The following is a 22,840-nucleotide window of genomic DNA, read 5'->3' as shown; positions in this document are numbered from 1 at the left end:
ATTATTTCAACATGCAATAAAGATGCTAATCCTCAGATTATGGTCGTTTTGCAGTAAATTTAACAGTTAAGTGGGCCCCAGAGTTGAAAACAGCACGACCAAAACATTCCAATTGTCTCTAGGAAACAACGGATCAAGTGTTTGATTCCGCAGCTATTACAATAAAATTGCTCTACTTGACAAAGGGTTAAATAGAGTGCGAACAAACAAGGCGAGCCACGCACATCGTAAATTATACGGAAAAGTGTGTAACAATGACCACTTATCACTTCCTTCCTATCAGACGTATAATCTACAGTCTTTATGGTCGCCTGGTTAGGAAAAGGTACTAACAAATACGAGAAAGCTAAATTTTTACCTCTTCGGTTTTTAGATTTTATATGATTTTAAGGGCATGAAGGAGCCATGGTCCAGATTAATTGTGATTCTGTTTGGAACATTCTACTGTCGGTTATAACATCATTCAAGGTAACAACGTTCACATACTAGGAACAACAACAGCAACTACAGAACTTGCCAGTAAGAGTTACGTTGTGTTAGAAAAAAGGTAAAGAAACGCAGCTTACCCGAAGTTCTTGAAAACTCTTTGCTGTTCACGTGCACCTGTCGTGACCTTGTGTAGAAACTATGGTGGAACCTTCTGCACCTTAACGACGCTATTAGTGCGCATGTCCTTGGAACGGCCCATAGTCACGTGTTACAAAAGGAAACATAAGACAAATACAACCCAGATAATAATATATGGGCATCTATATAATGTATAAATGGGCCGTTTGACCGCATATTAGCAGCATCATGCTAGATTGATATGTTGTATGCATGATTAATGAAACATTCTTTTCTACAAGACGAAATATGTATCTTGGCGGATCAGGACTGATTCTACACAGTCAACAGTTTGAGTATATAAATATAAGTCCAACCCCTTCTGTTGGAAGATATCTAACTCACATTGACTTCATCCAACGCTGATAAAGTTTCAAGAACAATGAAGCATGCCCTGATTTACCTACGATTGCTATAAATCACAGTAGCACAGTAGCACACGATTGCTATAGATCACAGTAGCACAGTAGCACAGTAGCACAGTTAGCAGCTCAAACGTACCACAACTGCAGACTGTTTGTATCTCGCTAGGTGGCATCAGGAAAACTTGATACAAAAGAAATGAGTCGGTGGACAGACTTGAACGCTGAACTTTGGGGCAAAAAAGCAGGTTTAGAAATATATTTTAAAGTTAAAGGCACTATTGGCAGTTACATTCATCAATCAATATGTCTGTGAGCAACATTGGGCAGCTAAATGTCAACATGCTTTATCAAATAGTTTTGTGCATAATATGTTTGTAACGTAGAAAATCAAAATAGTACGAAACAACCAAAGAAACTTTAAAATCTTTTTATTATTTTGCCAATTCAAACACTGCCGATAAACATTGGTAAAAAAGACGCTTATCACACTGATTTTTGGAACTTTCCTGCTGTGAAAGAAATGATTAATCGCAGTAGGTTATATGATGTAGGAACAATGCTTCAAATTCAGAAAACAGATGGATCAATGTTATTCTTAACAATGAATCCAGCAATCTGAAAGCTATTTGTTTCAATGACAATACTTTTCGGCAACATCATATCTTTTCAACATACCAATTCTATATTTCATATATTCAAAATTGCAAACATTGCTTCATTGGTTAAGTCAATCGAGGTGATGCAAAAATCCAAAACAATGTGACTGAATATAAATTGTATTTTAAAGTCATAACAGCCTGTAAAACAATAGTCACACAACCATTTCCATATCTAAAGGCAGTTACAGCTTTAGGTAAAAACACAATTATCTTTTAAAGCAAAGTGCCAACTCCGACAGCCCTACTCTAAAAATGGTCTGTTCCTGACCTAAGCATACTGGACGCCGAGCTCGGCGGCGGGGAGGGTCCCCATCTGCCCGTTACCACCTGTGGTAATCGGCGGTATCACGGGGATGCTGGTCCCTCCCATGTTCCAAGGCGTACCGGGACTGAAATATAGGCAGAGCTATGATCAATAGATGGAGGAAATTTTACCGGTATCATAATCACCTTTGACCTTTTATTTGAGTCATGTGTCAATTCACCCGACATCTGAAATTTAAGAGGCTAGGCTTGACAAAAGGATAATATAGTTAAAGACAATTTTACAAAATGTTAGCACTATGACAAACAGTTAAAAGATTTGATGTCTTTACTTTGACAGAACGTTCCGCTAAACACGAAAAGAAAATACTTTACAATGGCTTGGATCATATGTTGGCTTTCTGGTTCATTACCTTTGGGCATAGCCATAAGGCTGCATGGGCGCATGTCCGGCGGGTTGCTGGATGATGGTGGGGTACGCCATCATGGCCATGGGGCCCACCTGAAGTAAAATGGAAAGGGCAAGTGGTGTTTTACCAGGTAAGCTGCTTGCTTTGCGACTTGATTTGTTTAAATTACATCTTATATATTATACTTGCTGTACATGAAAAAATTGACATTATGTTGGATTTCAAGATAGTGAAAGTGCTCAAGTGTTCAAGGCAACGGCCTTTAAAGTGGATTATAAAGTGTTAACAAATGCTATGTGTGTTCAATGCAGTGATTATAATGAGTAACTAATGCAGCAAGAATGCAACTAATAGACATTCAATGCCACTAAACCCTTTTGTATTAATTAGTAGTACCTTCAGTCGCCATTGAAAAGTGGTACCTGATTGGCTGCAGGTTGCTCGTACGGATCGCCGCAGCAGCAGACCGAAGCCGTTGCTATGGAGAAGATGAACTCCAAGAACCCAACAACGGCAAGGTGACCCCTCCAGAGCGAACACACTGTCCCACCAGTATCCGTTGTACCAGTATCCGTAGCTGTAGCTCTGCATACAATGACATCATGCATTATTACCGGTCTGACTGAATTGTCCGTACCCGTATCATGAGCGTATCCGCTTCCCCATGACATGTTGTCTATGACATTATCGTTTGTGTCGAAAGATTACAAAATACGTGTAAACTGATTTCCCATAAACATGAAATATTTATATATGTATATATATATATATGGGAAATCAGTTTACACGTATTTTAGAGATATGTGTTTTTAATCGTCATAGTTAATTTTAATGAAAACAAATCATAGATAACTCAGGAATAAACTGAAATAGTCAGAAGTAAACATTCTAACTTTTCTGAATGTCCAGATGTTAGTAATAGGCCGTAAAATAGAACTAGGGTAGCAACATGTACTTGTAAATTAGTCACACTGCTAAGAATGTCTTATATCGTTACCATTATGCAAGGCGAGTGATGCCGACGTGAATTGTTAACGTTAAACTTAACAGGTAGCTAGATATTACCAAGACAGCACTTATGGCTGCTACTGTAACCAGTCCAGGTGCGAAGACAATGGCGTTGAGCAGAGACATGGTTTGGGCGGCGCCGATCTGAAGTAAAAGAACACAGCCTGAAGCTTTAGTACAATAAGATAGATAATACTTCACCACAATAACAGGAGCAGTTAGAAATCTTATACCAACGTGTGTACAATGCATGTTTTACAACATGTAACGAAATGATAAATGACCGTTAGACCCACCTTACATCCCACCGTTCGCCCCTCGCTGATAGAGGCTGCCAGGCTGCCCGCCATCAGGAACTTAGCTCAGAGCAACAGACACGGCAAATTTTAGAGAGAAGCAGTAATTGTAGAAATGATAATTTTCTTTCCTTTACGATTCCTAACACCACATAGTCCATGTATTAAACTCCCTAACTGCATACCTTTGTGATAAAAATACCTTCTTACCCTTAAATATAATAATAGACCGTAATGAATCAGTGTATGTTATGACTCTAATATTGAAGGCGAGTAAAATAGATATCTCTATCTATAGATATATAGAAATAATATTGAGGTTTCTTACAAATAGGCCTGTCCAGATGCCGGTGCCTAGCATGTAGAGTCTGAACCAGTAACCGATGGCTCTGTTGGTAGAAACACCTATGACCACATCGCCGATCCCCAGACCCATAGCAGCGAGTCCCAGAAAGATCTGCATGCCGCCCAGGCCTCGGGCAGCGCCGTACGGGAAACTGGCCATGTCCGACTAAATGTGCTGGAATCGGTAAAGACGATCGCGCGATTAACTTCAAATCTTTACCAGACCTAAAGCCCGGGGCTCAAAACGCCAGGTTAAACCGTCACGATACCGGTGGTTCTTCTCAAACAACTACCCGACGTTCCGAGCAAACAAGAAACATGTTTACGTCGAGTGATGCAGTAGAAGTTAAAAGCAATAAAAAAAAATTGCAATTGATTCATTGACCATTGTCGTTAATCAAAACTTTTCACAGGCAGCAATGATATGTTATCCCTAACTCTGAATGGAAGTAACAATGAATAACCCAGTAACTTACGATTTATACTCAATGAAAGGCATAAGTATGAGAAGGTTTTTTTTCGCATGCAGTAATGAGAAATTTAATTGATATAATGAACACAACGATACTTTCTACATCAAGTCATTCGAAGTCAAATTTACATGGCCTAACGTAACTGGGATCAAAACGTTTCTTGTAAACTTCTTTTACTTTGTTTAGTGGGGCCATTCAGCGAGGACCAATTTTTAAGTTACATGGATGCAAACAGCACGCAAGGAACAACTCATTGTACCCAGCTATAGGAAACAACGGATCAAGTGTTTGATTACGCAGCTATTGCAATAAATCACTTTACTTAACAAGGGGCCACAAACAGTGCGAACAAACAAGTCGAGTCACGGACGTGTTGTTGATGAAGACTTTATAAAGAGTGTTCAAACAACACATTTTTTTATTGTATTGAGCATTTCAGTTCTTATCCAACAGACTTCTAATCTACAGTCTTTATGGTCGCCTGGGTAGGAAAAGCACTAACAAATCCAAGAAAGTTGAAATTGTACCTCTTCCGTCTTAAAATTTTACCATGGTTCCAAAGGTATTATATGTCATTATAAGGAGGAAGTCTGGTTCGGTTTAGAATAGTATCGGTCATAAATGACTGATAACCACCTTGCAAGGTAATAACGCTCACATTTCACAGAAAAGGAACATTCGGCAATCTACGCTGTTGTGTCGGTAAAAGAAATAACATTAAAGAAACGCAGTTTACCCGTTGTCCTTGAAAACCAGTAGCTGTTCACCAGCCGTGACCTTGGAGAGTGGACGCCATGGTGAAACCTGCTGCAGCTTGGCAAAGCTTGTTGTGCGCATGCTCAAGAGGACGGCCCATCGTCACGTGTTACAAAAGAAAACATGTAGAAAAACAACTCAGATAATCTCATAGCAACAATCATTAAACGCATGTTAGCAACTAGATTTATGTGCTGTGTGTTTTTTCTATTATTCCTGCAAGATGCCATACAGTGCATGGTATTGAGTAAGTTGAATCCCCTTCTATTTAGAGGTCATCTTCTATGATTTCTACTACCAACACCGATGAACCCTTTCAAGTCAACAATGACTGGCTAGATTAGCGTTATAACAGGTAACTGCTGCCCATGACAATAGTCGACACTATCGTTACTGTTAACTATCATGGCCTCAAAAGACCATAACTGCAATTTCTTTGTATCTCGGTAGGTGGCAGTAGGACAAACTTAATGGTAGAGTACGGCTACCGGTATTCATTTGATGGCGGAAACACATAATAGTACTCTGAACTATAGGTGAAAGTGCAAGTTAGAAATCAACCTAAAACTCATCATTATGCAACTAATCAGATAAGAAAACACATTTCCCTCTTTAAGGTATGTACATGAATGACGTGAAACGCTACTTCAGCCAAAACATGCCTGTCTAGAAGAGATTCATGATCAGCTGGGGAATGGCCAAATGCAATATGTCTTTGAGAAACATTTCACACTCAGATGTTGAAAGTGCAGAGATGCACTTTGAAACAGATTCAGACTAGTGATATATTTGTAACGGGTACAATATAATTGGTACAAAACAATCAAGGGAACTTTGAAAGCTCTTTATTACTTTGCTTCTTCAAACACTCGCGACAACAATTGATTACAAAGACGCCTATCACGTTGATCTTCGGACTTTTCCCTGGTTTGATAACAATGACGATCGTACCAGAAGAGGATGTCGGTAACAATGCCTCATTAAAGGTATGTATAAATGTAAAATCGTAATAATGGAACACATTTGTTTGTTGCAATAACAAAATATTTTTTTTAATATTAGTACCTTTAGCAATCTAATATATATCACTTTGAATTCTACTCCACTCGCTAAGCCCAATCGTGCGGTTTTAGATTACTGTGTTACTGGTTATAAATGATTTCAATAAAAGTGATCATGGCATAAGATTCTCACAGAGTTGATTAGTCTTTTTCATAAAACTGAACTGCGTGTAAAAACACAATCAGATATTCAAAACGACTACAACAAAACGCTTTCTTTTCAAAAAATTATCAGAGCATGCATTACACTTAAACCGGAAACAGATCCCAAAAAAGGCCTTCCAAATGTGGCTTGCATTGGGTAAAACTATATCTAAATACACAATCAGATTTCCTAATCATTACTATATTAGTGCAAGTAGCCAAAACGTGTTCAAAGCATTAAGCATTTAAGAACACAAGCAAACTGAACGTGAAAACGCCTTCAGATTTCCCAACGCCTTTGCAGGCCCTACTCGGCACCGTTGTTGGCTTTAGCGTACAGCACGCCGAGCTCGGCGGCGGGGAGGGTCACCATCTGCCCGTCGCCTCCTGTGGCCCCGCTCGGTGGCACGGAGGTGGTAGGACCGCCCGTGTTCCAGGAAGTCCCGGGCCTACAATGTCAACAAAATAACTATTAGGCTTTTTGCGAACAAACCTGTACCAATTGTATTGACAAAAACATAATCTAAATGGAGACAGGTTAAACGCCAAGGGATGCTGACCCCCAAACATGTGAATGTAAGCATAGCTGCAGTTAAAGGCACCCAGAGCATTTTATGAGGCTTGAAAACTGGAAATATTTTAGTTGCTGTAATCTTTATGAAATTGACATTTAATGCCACTGTTAACCACATTTGCGTGCGGATTTCGTATCAAAAGTGCTCAAAAGCGGCACAAAAATAAGCTACATGGTGATCTTTTAGTTTCACGCGCCCAGTGTAAATAGATCGATACCATAGCCCCGCCCACCTCCGTCAAAACGTAGAAATGCAAAATTAAAACATAAAAATGCAAATATTTGCATGCAGTCACTCTCTCATGGTCGAACCGCTAATTGTAATGGACAGTCAGGATCAGTCTATTAGGGCTTGGATTTTCCTATCAGTTCTCACCACACAACGACATCGTATCTTTGCTACTTTAATGTCGATACTTAATGGTATAGTGTTATTGAAACTTACTATGTGTAGAAATGACTAGTAATAGTAATTGGAGTTTTTCATTCATTCAAAAATGCTCTGGGTGCCTTTAATGGAAACGATAGGCAATTTTTTTTGCATTTTCCCACTAGTCAAAGGTAACTTTCTGGTCTTCTTACCTTTCAGCAAAGCCGTATGACGGCCTGGGTGCAGGTGCTACAGGCTGCTGCATAGTAGTGGGGAAAGCCATCATTGGCATCGGGACAACCTGGGGTAAAAAGGAACATATTTTTTGTAATTGTATGTCATTTCCTTCAATTGCGATTTGAGCTGCATGTGCAAATTGACTATTACACAAGAAAAAAATTCTACTTAATGCACAATACCACCAACAAATTTACATTATGTCTGCTAGTCTAAGAGTAAGATATGTTTAGATTAGTTGTTTTTGGATGCAATTGTTTATTTGTTGAAGTGCGTATTTGCGTTGCTAAATGAATTTGCATTTGTGTGGTTAAATTGAAATTTGGTACAATGTTGAAAGCTATGTATGCTCAGTGCAATAACAAGAATGCGATAAAGGAAGATAGAAACATTATTATTCTTAAATGAAACCAATCGTAAATGCAGTACCGTCAATCGTCAATGAAGTTGAAAAGAAAAACCATACCTGGTTAACAGCAGGCTGGTCGTACGGACCACCGCAGCAGCACACAGAAGCCGTCGCTATGGAGAAGATGAACTCCAACCCTCCAACAACGGCAAGGGTGATCTCCAGGTAGAACATCAGACGGAACCCGGGATAGATGTAGACGTAATTGCCGTAGATGTCGTAAGAGCCGTGCACCATTTCATTGTAGCTCTGCAAAATTAATGATATTGTCACTCAATTGAGTATGACAACACGTATGGGTGCTAAAGAGCAAAACATCCATCTTAAACTTTTTCATGACAGTGTCATGTTTTCAATGACAGTTACAGTTGTGTCGCAAGTATAATAGTCAAAACAGGAATAGAATGATTTCATTTTAACGTAAAATCATTGACAACATTTTGCTGACATTTTTAAAATGATATCATAATCTGATGATGGCTAAAGTATGTCAGTTTGTGCGGAGCTCTAAGGGAAATATGTATAACAAGAAGTCTCTACTGGGACGCTGCACAAGAAATAGAACCTGTTACGACAGTTTAGAAGGAACTTTTCCGACTGTCCCGTTTTACTGAAAAGCTACCGTGGAGGATAGCAGCGTCTTCTTATAGATAAGAGAGTTGGCTAGTAAGTACACGTATGTCTCACATAGTAACTGTGTAATCTGTATCTGTATCTGTATCTATATAGCCGGTATAACCGCCATTCGGCGTAACACACCAGCTTCGCAGGCACGCGGCGCGGCAGCAGCTGGTTATATTACACCGAACGACCTGTCACGTCTAACCTTCGCATATCTAACTGCATGCATTGTTTAAAGCTATCTAATGAGGATGCTTCCACTGTACTTGGTTGTAACGAGTTCCACTCTACGATCGTTCTAGGAAAATACGAATTTTTAAACACATCAATCCTAGGTTGAAAAGTCTGATACTTAAAGGCATGGCTATTTCTTGTCCTTTTCTGAGCTGGTATTAGATACTTATTAGTTGGTACGTCCACCAATTTATTAGTCATTTTGTACATCATGCATAGTCTGGACATTTTCCTTCTCTCCTCGAGTGACATCCACTGCAGATCTGTTTTCATTTTGGTGACACTAGCACCAGTGTAAGAGGGAAATTTGATGCGATTGTTGATATGTTACCCAGATAACGCTCATTGCTGTAACTCCAGTCAGGCCAGGTGCGAAGATGAAGGTGTTAAGCAGGGACATGGTTTGCGCGGCGCCGATCTGAAATGAAGGTGCGTACCCACATCAATATTTGTCTTTGATAAATCGGTGCAATAGCCGATTGAATGAACACCTTGCATTCAGTAGGTCGATCCCCGGTCGAGTCATACCGAGTACTTTAGAAATGGTGCAGACTAGTACTACTTTCTCTGCTTAATAGTTGGAACAAACTCATCAATACCAACCGACTATAGCTAGCCCCTCGCCGTAGTGATCTACACACATTATAATTACATGTACATCATTTGCGAAACAAATTGTCACGTTTACCTTACAACCCGCAGTTCGCCCCTCCCGGATCGAAGCTGCCAGGCTGCCAGCTATCAGGAACTTACCATGGAGAAAGAGGACACGACATATTTATAGTAGGGTCACATTTCTTAACCGGGGCCCGACCGGGCTGTTTGCGGAAACGAAAAATCTAAGTGTATGTCCATAGATTTGCACAAGCTATGCTCTTAAATATGTTTGGGTACGTTTTGTGTTTTTGTTGTCTTTTATGTCATACTTTTCGTTCCCAAAGACTGCCCGGCCGGGCCCGGATTGGAAATGTGACCCTAGCATAAGCAGATGAAGACGTAAATTCCCAAAGACGAATTAGTGTTTGTTTTATAGCGCAATATACTGAATTTGCGGAATAACAAAACAGTTCTGTCGTTTGCTGCACGTACTTCTGAAAAAGATAGCTTCCTGTTCAATCACAGAATATGACCTACCGAATCTTCCTTTGCTAATTATTCACTTTTGTTTAATTAAGATTTCAAAACAAAATGCATTTTAGATATCAACCTTACTATACTTTCAAATGGACTATAAATACCACATATACAAATTAGTATAGAATATTTCGTTACTCTTAAAGTGTAGACTTGTTACACGTCAATGGTGAATACCGTGAACGTGACATTTTCAAATCTAGTCATTTATTTACTTTGGAAAGACAATCCTTGGGCGGTTCAGTGCATGGTACGAACTTATAACTGTAGGCGAGTAAAATTAATATCTCAAATGATATTGATGTGCTTACAAAAAGGCCCGTCCAGATACCGGTGCCCAGGATGGAAAAGTTGAAGAAGTAACGGCTTGCGTATCTGCTGGCTGTTAAACCCATAACAAGGTCACCGCTCCCCAGTCCCATGGCAGCGAGCCCCAGGAAGATCTGCATACCGCCCAGCCCTCGGGCAGAGCCGTACGGGAAACCGGCCATGTTCTAGTAGATGTGCTGAAAACGGAAAAAAACTTTGTTTCCATTGGCTCTTAATGAAGAACCGTTATTTCAAGTTCAAGGCTTAAAGCGCTTAATACAAACAAGGTACAGTTCTTCCAGGAAATGTCCCTCTGATCCTGGCAACCAACATTATCACAAAAGTGTTTATATGTCGAGGGCTATACAACCAATTGGATAGAAAACAATAGAAACGAACAACTGAAAAAGCCATATTCTATTAATCAAACAAGCCTATCCATGTCTAACAGTAGCTTTCTCACATTTACTCCAATTCTGAAAAGAAGTTTCGATAAATTACAAAGCTACAGGTTTGTTTTCCACGAAGTAAAACATTTATGTCTTTTTCAAGTGCAGTAATGAGGAATTGAGCTGACATGAGGGACAAAACGTCACGTTCCAAAGGGTTAAACGTCAGCCATTTGTTTCAATGTTGTGCTTCACAAACATCGCCAAGTAAATACACACCCAAAGTATTCCATTTCCATGTATGCATTGTTTTTCTGACGTTGTCAAAGGTGATGTGATTTTTTAAACATATTGGAGTGACCTTCGAAAACAAGAATATCTTGTAAGTAGAAATAAACCGAATCTTTTTCCAGGATCAGTGCAAATTATAATAAAGTCTTACTGTTCTATACAAGCTGCAAAAAAAATTGTTATAGCGTTGGTATCTCTTATCAAGTTTCTGCAATTTGTGACATGATTTTCATCCTTTATCAGCTCGTGTTGCGATACATTCCCTGACAATTTCAGAAATAACAAGAGTGAGAAAAACGCTATAAGGGTAGAGTCAGGTGTTGTCTTCATAAAGTTCCCTTAGAAATCAGTCATTTAGTTAACTGGAGGGATCACCCTTAAGATTAATGAATAAATAAATAAATAAAAAAGCCACGCATCCAATAAAGTGCGAACAATCAAGGCGAGTCACGGGCGTGCTGTTAATGAAAACTTTTAAGGAGCCGTCAAACAACATAAATCATTCAAATATTGTAAATTACACAGATAAGTTTGTTACAGTAGTGTGTTAACTTCCCCTGGGCTGGAAATAGTATTTTCTTGTATAAGAAATGCAAGAAAGCTGACTTTGCACGCATTTGCGGGCACCTGTGGAAAAAAATCTCTGAATGTAAGATTGTTTGAATAAACCATGTGGGTTTCCAAGGAAACTATGCTATAATGTTATAGTCAGGTGTGATTTTCATCAAGCACGCATATCTTAGTGGTATGAACGACCGTTAGAAGTCAAAGGTATTTGAAATAAAGTAGGACCTTTGAAGTCCGCGTGGGGCAATTTTTAAAGTAGCGTGCAAACATTGCGCCAGTAAAGCTACCTTTTGGACTGTATTTGGAGCTTAATCATTCCTTTAACAGACTGACACATTGTCAACTTTCAGACTTTGTGACGGCTAATGAAAGAAGTATTTACTGAAAGATAACAGCTATTCACCCGCTTTGGACTTTCCGCAAAAGCTGCGTAGGTTCCCATGCCGCTGAACAACTATTCTTTTATCTCGATGTTTCCGACTTAAAGACCTTTGTCGCGGTAAAAAAGTCCCAATATAGCGTTTTTGATCCATTCTAGTTTCGTACTATAGAAACTAGAGCTGAAAAATGGTACAACTAGCTCTGGATCAATAATATAAGATACATTTGCTTCGAATTTTTTTGTGCGGATTCGCATTTAGATACAATTAGGGATAAATGACTACATGTGATAGATGTACGGTTTTCATGATTGACTTTTATACTATGTTTTACAGAAAGCATTGTGGCATTTCTAATTTATCAAGTCTGCCATTCTAGACCCTAATCTAAAGTCTAAACGGTTGTTTGGGCTAGAAAGTATGAACAAACATGATAAGGCTGCCGCTTTTGACCTCATTATCTGATATCTTCGAGGGGTTTAAAGGGCTGAAGTGCATAATGATAAGAATTGAGCCTGGGTCTGCCAAAACAGGTTGTTTTTACCGTTCGATTAGCTTGTGATTTAAAAACTTGCCCTTTGTTCTAAAAACGAAAAAAAAAATCATCGAATAAACGCGAATCTGTGTGAACAAAACAAGGGTAAGTAATTGAAAGTAGTTTTCCGTTGCCATGACGACTCGATTTTGATCAACGTGTATTAGGAAGTTAATCTGTGTTTTCCCGTCCACCTTTGGCCAAACCAAGGGGAAATATATACTTCTTTTTCTCTACTAGCACAAAAGCGTTACGATTTTCCTCCATTCATCCGTTCATAAATTACTTCTACAGTGTAAGTTCAAATGTACGTGAACCCGGCCCTACGGATTCTATTCTGCCAGTCTGAAGTGTACATGTATATCCCATTCGATTTCAACAGATAAGCTGGATTCTAAACGGCGAAGAACTAATAAAAGCTTGAAAACAAAACAATGTGATTAAGTATGACTCGCCTTATAACTCCTACGGGACTCTTTGGTTTGTTGATCCACGGAAAATTTTGCAGGCGTCACGATGGAGACGAGAAACCTGTTGTAACTGGCTTGTTACTGACGCTAAACGACGGTTGTTGTGCGCATGTCCGTAACACCCTTGCTACCAGAGGCAGCGATGCGACCACTGAGTGGCTTAAGGTTTCACGACATTTGTAGATAAAGAACGGGTATTTTCAGGTTTTGTATGTGTTGTTGGCCTTAAAATCATATCTTTTTTTTACATCGTGTACTATTTTCCATTTACGAGATCAATTGTCACACAAATCCAGTTTTGGTCGCTGTACGGTCGCACAGCGAACGCCGAAGGGGACGTTGAATTGTTTGCTAGGCCAATCACGTGTTCCAAAAACTAAATATGACGTATTGAACTCACGTGACATTCAATTCAAGCATTGAGGGGTTAGTCAAAGGTTGTATATTCGGACCAAGACTTAATTATAAGGTCCAAACAAAGTCCACATTAAGCTTGGGCAGTGTAGAATTTGCGTTCATTGCCACAAAGAAACTACAACGCGGGTATCTTTAATTGTTAGATAAATGGTTCTGATACGGCAGAGGAATGCTTTTGTCTTTTTTCTCGGCCATTATAGAGAATGGCGCGCACGGAAGAAAGCGCAAGCAACACGAACTTAGATCTGACCTTAGTACGGATTAGCACGGATAGAGCGATTTGGTTTTTGTTGACATAAGTCTCTTGTTCATACCACAGCAAATAGATGATGTTCTTATTGAATACAGGGCACCTTTCCATCAATCACGCTTTAGCTGCGGTGTGTGGACGACTTCGTGCGAGTATTTCAGCAGATAAGGAAGAAAAGCATTCTTAGGTTGGTAATTACTTGCCAGTGGCATAGCAAAATTGTCCTACTCCAGTCCTTCCTACAGAGGTATGGGCACTAGAATTCAGCAAAAATACGGTGAATAAATGATGACAGAAGAGCCAGTCCGGACCCGCAGGCAAATGTTATCCTGTGGTGGCCAAACTCCCCTGGCAAATATTCTCTCTATAGCAAACGTTGTTAGTCTGGTATAAACCATTATAGAAAAGTAACTTCTCTCTTTCTACTTCTTATATCCTGAAAAACATTGAGTGCTGTGTTTAGAAAGTTAACATTAATGGTATCTCGAAAACAGATGCAGTTGAAACGTTTAGTTGATCCTTTATCACTTTAACACTTAGTTCATAAATTTTCAAAACCAAGGAAAGAAAATTTCACTCTTACTATTATTTTGAAATACAAATCGAGGTCCTTAAACTTGTTGTGTTTCAATAACAGAAAACAACCAGTTTGTCTTTAATAAAAATAACTGGAGGACATAAATATCGTTGAAAGTTTTATTACTACCGGTATAATCTACATGTGTATAAAGTGTTTCGAAAATATTGTGCCATATGAGTTTCATAACACCAGTTGTTTAAATACTCTAAGACTTTACAAAATTCTAACACTTGAGTAATGTTAACAGTCATACCTCTTCATAACGATATAAAACATGACATTAATAAAACAAAGATACCATAATACTATTGGATACACAATACTACATGTACTTAGAGCTAATTGTACACCCAGTGAGTAAGAATGTCCAGTTACAAATTATCTCAAATAAAATCTTTCAACGTGGTAATCCTTAAAATGAAGAAAAAAAATAGAGTAAGGGGTTTGGCCACATCCTACATATGCAATAGTTTTACAAAATCGAATTTAGGGCATTCTTTACAGTCCTTATGGCCAACAAAATTCAGGTATCCTTTGAAAGAACAGTGGTCAAAGATTATTTTTACTAAGTTAAACATAGCCTTCAGAAATATTCACTGACATACATTTTTAGTCTTTCTTCATAGCTATACATAAAGTAATACACATGTATACGAAAGGATGCCATAACATTGCTAAATACTGAGTTTTTTCTCATTGGAACCTTAAACTTACTTAGTAAGCTGTACATCCCCAAATTATCACTTTTAACATGGTAACCTTAAATTTAGCATAAGGCTTTATAAACTTGAAATCGCTGAGTATTTGTTGTTGCTGTTGATGTATGATAATCTGAAACATGTCTTAAGAGTCATTGTCACATTACAGCAACCTGGCTCGTTTATATATCATCATCTTTAAGAGGCTCTTCACCACATGAATATAAACCACTCAGAAAATGTTGTGTCTTGAGTTTTATGACACCAATTGTTCATGCATGATACTCGGAGACGTGTCCGCTGGCGCTATGTAAAGTCCGCCGGTCACAGGTCATATTAAAACAACCTGGCTCGTTTATCTATCATCATCGTTAAGGTGCTCTTCACCACATGAATATATGTACTCAGAAAACGTTGCGTTGTTCAGGCATGATGGTACTCAGAGACGTGTCGTACGAGCCGCTGGCGCTGCGTGAAGTCGGCCGGACACAGGTCACATTTGAACGGTCTGTCGCGCAGGTGCATGCTCTTCACGTGCTGCTTCAGGTTACACTTCACCGAGAAGCGCGCGGGACACATGCTGCAGTGGTACGGCTTCTCGCCCGTGTGCGTCCGCATGTGCACCTTCAGGGTCGACTTCCGGCTGAACCCGCACCCGCACAGCGGGCAGATGCACTCGCTTCCATTGTGCCCTGCATTCACACCGCTGCTGGCTCCGGCATGCATAAGAGCAGGGCCATACACGTATGTGTAGCCTGGGTTGGATGCATCTGCCACGGAATATGATGTAGGATTATCAACAACATGTGGACCTACCATGCTGACACTGGGGCCCAACATGTTGTCTGTGCTTGCACTGACAGCAGTGTCCATCCCAGTATTCTGTCTATGCTGGTCTTCAGGGTTTACGACTATGTACTGGTGTGGCAGTGCCATGCTCAGATCATCTCTTGTGTCTAAGCTCTCTGCTTCAGGGAATGATTGTTTGCTGACTGAGAACTGTTTTTTATCCAAGCTGTTTGTTTCTTGGTCCAAGTTTTCCGCCCTTGCCTCTGTAATGCCATGCTCTGCTGATACAATTTGCTCCGTCTCTGTATTGTCTCTAAGGTCCTCTAACCCAGCGAACTCCTCCCAGCCTGTACAGCTTCCTGAGTCCTCAATCTTTATAACCGGGGACCCTGATTCTGCTTCACTTGGACCTGCAGGACTACAGGTGACTGTGGAGGGATGTGGGCTAGCAGAGACAACAGCCGTAGGATCTGCCGTCTCCGAACCATCTTCACTTCTACTTGTGCTTGTGGCCTCTAAGACGTCCCCTTGTCCTTCCGAGCTTGCCGTCTGCTTCTTTACTTTCTGGAGAAAGTCGACGCAGTCTTTGATTGCCTCTTGAAGGTGGAGGTACCCGGCTGCCGTGTACACCTCAAAGATGTTATCGCTATCCAGCTGTAGTTTTGAGGTGTAGAGGAATGAAACAAGGGGCTGGACACCTCGGCACGTGAGGGCTGGGAGCTCTATGAGAAGGGATTGGCTGGAAGAGTCCATTTGGGTGATGTAGGAGGAGAAGGCAGCAAACACACATCTGTGAAGATGGAACGACCCATCCCGCACCCTGATGGTCAAGTCACAGTATTGTCCTGCAATAGACAGATCATGATGAATGACTTGTAAGGCCTGTAATTTACCAAAATTTATCTGCACTCTCCCTTACAGACAATGATTACAGAGGGGTGGGCTTGGTAAATCATTTAATCTGTGAAGAACCCCGCTGGGACATGGGATCAGGGTTTGCATCTAATTAACATTGTTTTACCCTTTGGCCCCCAAATCCCCAATAAATGTACTTAGGCATGGATTAAAATATCCATTCTGTCTCACCCACATATGTTGTACATGGAACAGATTTAGCATTAGAATCCTGACATTCTAGGCCCTTTATTACTATTACTATATTAGTCATTTCCTAACCTTTACTGGAACAGAGTGGCATCATTATAAAACATAGTACTGGTATGTGTATCTTTACAATAACTTGTAATATTTACATACAGGAACTCCTCACTGATTGAGAGGAAAGATCTTATTTTCGACCAAGAAGGTTACTAGTAGTAAAACATAACTGTCTTTTTACCAAAGCAGACAAATTGATGAGTAATTGTTCAATTATGGTATTTCAAAGTTGTTTAATAGTAAACACCACAGGTTTGCAGACAGAAATTCCATAGTGACATAGTGCCTCACCTGCAAGTCGCTGCTGGTTGAGCCTCCTCTGTAGACCGGACGACATCAGTCGGTGGACGTACGGCGGATGTGTCGCCATGTTTCAGCAAAACTGGAAAGGTGCATGTGTAACGTTAATGATCTGTGACAAACTCATTCATTTACCTCCACGCAAATTTCTTGTAGTCATAGGCTCCGTGTTTTCAAAAGTGATTAAATAAAAATTCCTATCAAATCTTAATCAATAGTAACGTTGCAAATGTTTATAGTAAAGCTAAAACAATAGGTTGCAGCCGGTAGCCGCCCAGAATGATTTTCTATGTGGCTTTAAATTTCTGCCCCCCTCCCCTCCCTTGATCATGAGCAGAGGTAACGCCCAAAAGCCACACGAACACATAAATAATTCAAGTATTCAAATGAGAATGAACGTAAGATTACACACTTACCGTCGTGTAGAATATTTTCCGAAGAAAACGGTCCGTTTGCCGTGTGAAGCGACAGCAAAGACAAGAAATTCTTTCTGATCACACCGCAGAATTCCCTTCAACCAGCAACCTTTGACCTTTGCAACCCATGACCGCAAAGTAAACCTGATTACCCAATAATATCCTCTATAACCACAGACTGGCATCCGCGTTATGCTATGGTCACATTAAATTTGCAAGGCCCGGCAGGGGCAGATTGCGTCATCGAATATCATCTATTAATCATTACCTTCGCCAAGAAGGTTACATTATCGGTTACACCAGCTGTGGAGTGGGTCTGTATGTATGTCAAGAGCATAACTCGAGAAACCTTTGATGGATCTTCGTGATTTTTGGTAGGTTAATAGTAGTGGGAACGAAGGTCAACTTCGAAAATGGTTCACCTGGCGTTTTCACGAAAGTGATAATTATTACGAAAGTGTCATAATTCTTCTAAGTGATAAATTATAGGACTGTTAATATTGTGACCTGTGTAAGTCAGTTAAAGGTATAACTGGCCAAGCATAAATTATGCAAATGTGGAAGTCATGTGCATAATCAAAATATTTCATGGAGATCTGAGGTTTCCGAACTCTTGTCTTCAGTTCTTTTGCTTAGTTCACGTGGGGCTTTTCTGTTCATGAATGCGACAGCTTGTCTCAAAACGTCATAATTAAGGGACCAGAAAGTAGAGAAAGAGTGGGAAAACTTCATGTTGCCGTCATGGCAAAGGAGATAAGGATTGCAGGGACAAGCAGTCCGTTTTATTCTAGAATCTTTCCATCAAAAGCGGAGGTTGCTTGAACAGCTGAAAAGGTAAACTTAATTAAACCAACTACAAATAGTTTAGTCAGTAACACATGGCCAACATGTAAAAGTTACTTCTCCTTATGACTTTAATCAGTAGTCGTATTTTGATTTACTTTCAAAGTACGCTTTACTTCCACAAAACGGTAACTTTAACTCATCACAGAAGGTGCCCTAAGACTGCTACATTAACAAAAGGTGTACTTGAAGCCTTTTCAAGAATGTCTTGAATACCTGCATATTACTCTCCAAGCAGAGGATTTTTTCGTGGGGTTTGAAGAGACAACAAAATGACAAAGTAGAAAGCTGGCAAAGCCTAAAAACACGTCAAAAACCAGCCGGAACGTTAACCCCTCCTCTGCTTGGAGGGTACCTGGATATATGAAGTGTGCATACCTCAGGTATTACTGATGCTGCATTTGTAGATCACTTTCGATGTTTTTAACTTGGAGGTCTTAGAATACCCAACAGAATTGTGAGAATTGACAAAATCTGAGTCTTTTGTCCCAAATTCAAGTTTAATATTGCTACGCATTCCACTTACATGTAAATGTGTTGTTTCAAGGTCCTGTTAAATAAAACTTGTTTGCTAAGGTCCTTACATGTATGAATATGGCGACTAGGAATAATAGAGCATATAGCATTATAGCTCTAAAGAAGAGTATTTTTGTTGACTATCATCATAATAGTTACAGTTGAACTTGGTCGAAGTAAAAAGAGAAATTGTAACCCAAGAAATAGAGATATAACCGAGAAATACAATGTGCGGGTATTCTCTTCAAGAATGTACTAAGCTCTTGCCATCACTGGTGTTACCACAAATGTCTTTGACATGACTTCACATGACTATTCCTACTATCTGTTTCTCTAAATTTCAACCAGATACAATAGTTGATACAGTGTACTATTGGAACCAAATTACATTGAATTTGACATCACATCGGCTTGTGCTTGAAAAAAAAAAGCAGCAAAGGTGCATCAAACACAGTGGCAAAAGATTATTAAGTCACTATGCGACCATCTAATTGCGAAAATCAATAAAACTACTTATTAATACAATTTATATACAATCAAATCAATTGTATGTCACCATTACAAATGTACCACATCAAAATAAAGTAGTAATGCACATGCAGTACGGCATGACTAAATTGCCCATTATATACCATAGCCTCCGTACCAGGCACTAAGCAACAGCCAGCATGTTGATATTAATGACTGTGTTTTGCTGATGTCAGAGCCTGCTAAAGAGGCTACCATGTGTATCAAACCCCTACATCTCCATCAAATATTCTGCGTTGTGAGGAGACAGTCTGCAATTCTATATATAGTACTGCTCATCTTAGTTTGAAATTCCTAAATTTCTAGATTTCATGTACATGAAATTTTTCTCAAATGATACTGCCCTGCCTCCTGGATAACAAAGCTATAAGTACGTAATAAATATGAAATACTGTAAAATGCATTAAAGTTTGGGGTGATTTAATTTTTGCGTAAGAGAGGAAATGATGTGTTTGTGGTGGTTTTTAATTTGTAGTTGAAACTAGATGGTAGGCAAGCAGATGACAGATCCAGCATTTATGTGGTGCTATTTTAAAAGTATGCATTGGTCCTGCGAAAACCACGAACACTAAAAGCACCATGCATTTAATTTACTTTGTGTGTAAAGAATTGTGTTCTAGTGGTTTACCAACTGTCCACTGTATTCATTTCATCTAAAAACTATTTGTAAATTGATTACTAACATTAGTAAGCATTTAATGATATACTGCCCATCATAAAGTATTAATATATAAATGAATACATTGAATATAAAGAGAATGAAAGTCATTGTCTACGTAGACCTATTTCTTTCTTTAAAGTGACATAATTTTTTCTTACTAGGAATAACTGATTCCCAAATCCAATTGTTTTTAGTTTTTTTTTCCAAACAGTTTTTGTCACTTGGCTACTTTAATTGACTAGTACTTCTTTGTGCATTCTGTAGATTTTTGATGTTCATACCATTTTTTTTTTATATTTTAAGTTAAGATTCCCCCTTATGTAATCTATATCAGTCATCAAGTCAGAAGTAACAACAGCATAGCATTCATTCATTGACATCTAAGAAAATGTGACACTCAGATTGAGAATTGTAATCTTTTGTCTGAAGATATAAGTATGCCACAAGTGGCATAATTCCTTGTGAGGAAAAATTTCTGCCTTAGGTTTCAGCTAACATAATTATATCATTGCAACAGTATAGCATTTAATAGATGTAAACGAAGAAGTTCACAAAACAAAACATGTTGGTAAATCTGTGAGGATGAAAAATAAGCAGGAGAATACTGACTTCATGTGTCTAGCCTGTATGCCGTGAGTCTGAGCATGGCTGTGGGCTGTATGAGTCCTTGTGCTTTGAGTCAGAGCATGGCTGTGGCCTGTGTGAGCCTGTATGCTGTGAGTTAGAGCATAGCTGTAAGCTGTGTGAGCAAGCTGGTAACCTGGTGCTACGAGTCAGACCATGACCATGAGCTGTGAGAGTTAGTTGGTGCCCTTGTGGGGCAGGTCTGGCTGTGAGTCAGAAGATGTGATGTGAGCTGTGTGAGTCCTTGTGCTTTGAGTCAGAGCATAGCTGTGGCCTGTGTGAGCCTGTATGCTGTGAGTCAGAGCATGGCTGTGAGCTGTGTGAGTGAGTCAGCGACCTGGGACATGGTGGTGTGAGCTGTGTAAATCAGAGCATGGCTGTGAGCTGTGTGAGCAAGCTGGTGTCCTGGTGCCCTGGCGGTGTGAGTCAGAGCATGGCTGTGAGCTGTGTGAGTCCTGGTGGTGTGAGTCAGAGCATGGCTGTGGGCTGTGTGAGTTAGAGCATGGCTGTGGGCTGTGTGAGTCTGAGCATGGCTGTGGGCTGTGTGAGTTAGAGCATGGCTGTGGGCTGTGTGAGTTAGAGCATGGCTGTGGGCTGTGTGAGTTAGAGCATGGCTGTGGGCTGTGTGAGTCCTGGTCCCCTGGTGAGTCAGAGCATGGCTGTGGGCTGTGTGAGTCTGAGCATGGCTGTGGGCTGTGTGAGTTAGAGCATGGCTGTGGGCTGTGTGAGTTAGAGCATGGCTGTAAGCTGTGTGAGTCCTGGTCCCCTGGTGAGTCAGAGCATGGCTGTGGGCTGTGTGAGTCAGAGCATGGCTGTGGGCTGTGTGAGTTAGAGCATGGCTGTGAGCTGTGTAAGCGAGCTGGCGCCCTGGGACATGGTGCTCATGGACAGGCGGGTCAGGTCGGGCTGCATGGCCAGCTCGCTGCGCTTCCGCTCAAAGTACAGCAGCAGCACCTGGTGGATGAAGATGTACTGTGCCTGGAGGGGGAAATATTCAAAACAAATTAATGATAATTCTATATATATAATAATTGTTATTGTAAATACATGCTTCAAGGCTCATTACAAACACATCTAGTAATGAATGAAGATTATAAATACACTGATATCAATAGTTAATACCTATACTAGGATAGTAATTAAGCGAAGTACTAAGATCTAGATCTACTTCTGTTGGTGACAGGTTTGAACATAAATCTAATGGTGATTATGGTGATGGAAATACTTTTTACTTAAATCGTACAGTCTTCTCCTTGTGGTGACGGAAACACTTTTTACATTACGAGTGAATGTACAAAATACAGTCTTAAAAGTTTTTTTTTGGTTTGGATTTAAAAGGAAATCATATACAATAACACAAGCTCACTGCACTAGGCGGGTCCAACAGTCAGTAGTACAGAAGCACACGAGTTGACAATCTGAGATATTTTTTACTTATCAGTTACAGACAGAGGGTGACACTATAAACAGCTTTTCCACTAGTGTTAATGACTTCAACTTTCAGCATTTTATAGCAGTGTACAACACCTAAGAAGATTAAGTAACAGCTCAAAACTGAACTTTTAAAACTAGCTATCATGCATAGTTAATAATAGTATAGGTCACATGTCAGCATGGCTGTTGTAATCAATGCAATAGCAAGACGGAGATACAAGTATGTAAATGTAAGGCTTACCAGAGTCTGGACAGAGCCCCCGCGGTCCTGACGGATCCTGGTGAAGTACAGGAGGGGGTCCACAATGCTCTCATTCTGAATCTACGGAAGACAGTTTCATGGGATTAAGCTAGTTCCACATCTGTTGAAAGTGGACACCCTTACCAACAAGGCCAAAAAAAGCTGTTTTGAAAAAAAAAGGAAGAACAAAGATCATCAAAAAGAAAGCAGTTACTTAGCATTGCAGTGAAAGATTGTTGCAGATGGAATCAGATAAAATCTAAAAAAATGAGCTTTGAACTCATATAAAAATTTGTATTATAGCAAAACTGGAAAAAACTACAACTTTTAAGATACAGACAATAAAATGTGACAGTACCTGCTCCATGCCCATGTCAATGCCTATAAAGGCTCCAGTTCTGCCCAGCCCAGCACTGTGCAAGAAAGGAAACAAGCTGTTACTACTCAAGAACAACAGTACTATCCTTGGAGTCACTTG

The 22,840-nt window shown here is 39.8% G+C and overlaps 4 protein-coding genes and 1 long non-coding RNA gene across 5 annotated transcripts; all 5 read right to left on the bottom strand.

The window, feature by feature from the left end:
• Window positions 1-1,472: 1,472 nt before the first annotated feature.
• On the bottom strand, window positions 1,473-2,842 carry LOC136442474 (uncharacterized). The gene is made up of 3 exons (XR_010757011.1): window positions 2,727-2,842; window positions 2,308-2,396; window positions 1,473-2,019 (listed from the first exon to the last, which is right to left on the bottom strand). It is a non-coding gene; the product is annotated as an uncharacterized lncRNA (long non-coding RNA).
• A 31-nt stretch (window positions 2,843-2,873) lies between these two features.
• LOC136442473 (membrane-spanning 4-domains subfamily A member 12-like) lies at window positions 2,874-5,294 on the bottom strand. Its single transcript, XM_066439351.1, has 4 exons — window positions 5,163-5,294; window positions 3,937-4,128; window positions 3,609-3,668; window positions 2,874-3,456 (listed from the first exon to the last, which is right to left on the bottom strand). The coding sequence occupies exons 2-4, from the start codon at window positions 4,111-4,113 to the stop codon at window positions 3,304-3,306; spliced, it is 390 nt and encodes a 129-aa protein (XP_066295448.1). The 5' UTR covers window positions 4,114-4,128; window positions 5,163-5,294; the 3' UTR covers window positions 2,874-3,303.
• A 1,205-nt stretch (window positions 5,295-6,499) lies between these two features.
• On the bottom strand, window positions 6,500-13,070 carry LOC136442398 (membrane-spanning 4-domains subfamily A member 8-like). Its single transcript, XM_066439224.1, has 7 exons — window positions 12,893-13,070; window positions 10,278-10,472; window positions 9,521-9,580; window positions 9,164-9,250; window positions 8,035-8,226; window positions 7,544-7,632; window positions 6,500-6,836 (listed from the first exon to the last, which is right to left on the bottom strand). The coding sequence occupies exons 2-7, from the start codon at window positions 10,455-10,457 to the stop codon at window positions 6,695-6,697; spliced, it is 750 nt and encodes a 249-aa protein (XP_066295321.1). The 5' UTR covers window positions 10,458-10,472; window positions 12,893-13,070; the 3' UTR covers window positions 6,500-6,694.
• A 2,115-nt stretch (window positions 13,071-15,185) lies between these two features.
• On the bottom strand, window positions 15,186-17,404 carry LOC136441745 (myoneurin-like). Its single transcript, XM_066438197.1, has 2 exons — window positions 17,091-17,404; window positions 15,186-16,486 (listed from the first exon to the last, which is right to left on the bottom strand). Exons 1-2 carry the CDS (start codon window positions 17,167-17,169, stop codon window positions 15,276-15,278), a joined length of 1,290 nt encoding a protein of 429 aa, XP_066294294.1. The 5' UTR covers window positions 17,170-17,404; the 3' UTR covers window positions 15,186-15,275.
• Window positions 17,405-18,269: 865 nt separating this feature from the next.
• LOC136441744 (tyrosine-protein phosphatase non-receptor type 5-like) lies at window positions 18,270-22,796 on the bottom strand. The gene is made up of 3 exons (XM_066438196.1): window positions 22,721-22,796; window positions 22,363-22,443; window positions 18,270-21,665 (listed from the first exon to the last, which is right to left on the bottom strand). Exons 1-3 carry the CDS (start codon window positions 22,733-22,735, stop codon window positions 21,516-21,518), a joined length of 246 nt encoding a protein of 81 aa, XP_066294293.1. The 5' UTR covers window positions 22,736-22,796; the 3' UTR covers window positions 18,270-21,515.
• Window positions 22,797-22,840: the final 44 nt, after the last annotated feature.

The sequence above is a fragment of the Branchiostoma lanceolatum genome, chromosome 9 (assembly GCF_035083965.1).
Source record: "Branchiostoma lanceolatum isolate klBraLanc5 chromosome 9, klBraLanc5.hap2, whole genome shotgun sequence".
NCBI lineage: Eukaryota > Metazoa > Chordata > Leptocardii > Amphioxiformes > Branchiostomatidae > Branchiostoma > Branchiostoma lanceolatum.
The sequence above is the reverse complement of the archived record's forward strand: the minus strand, read 5'-3'. Positions and strand labels throughout refer to the sequence as shown.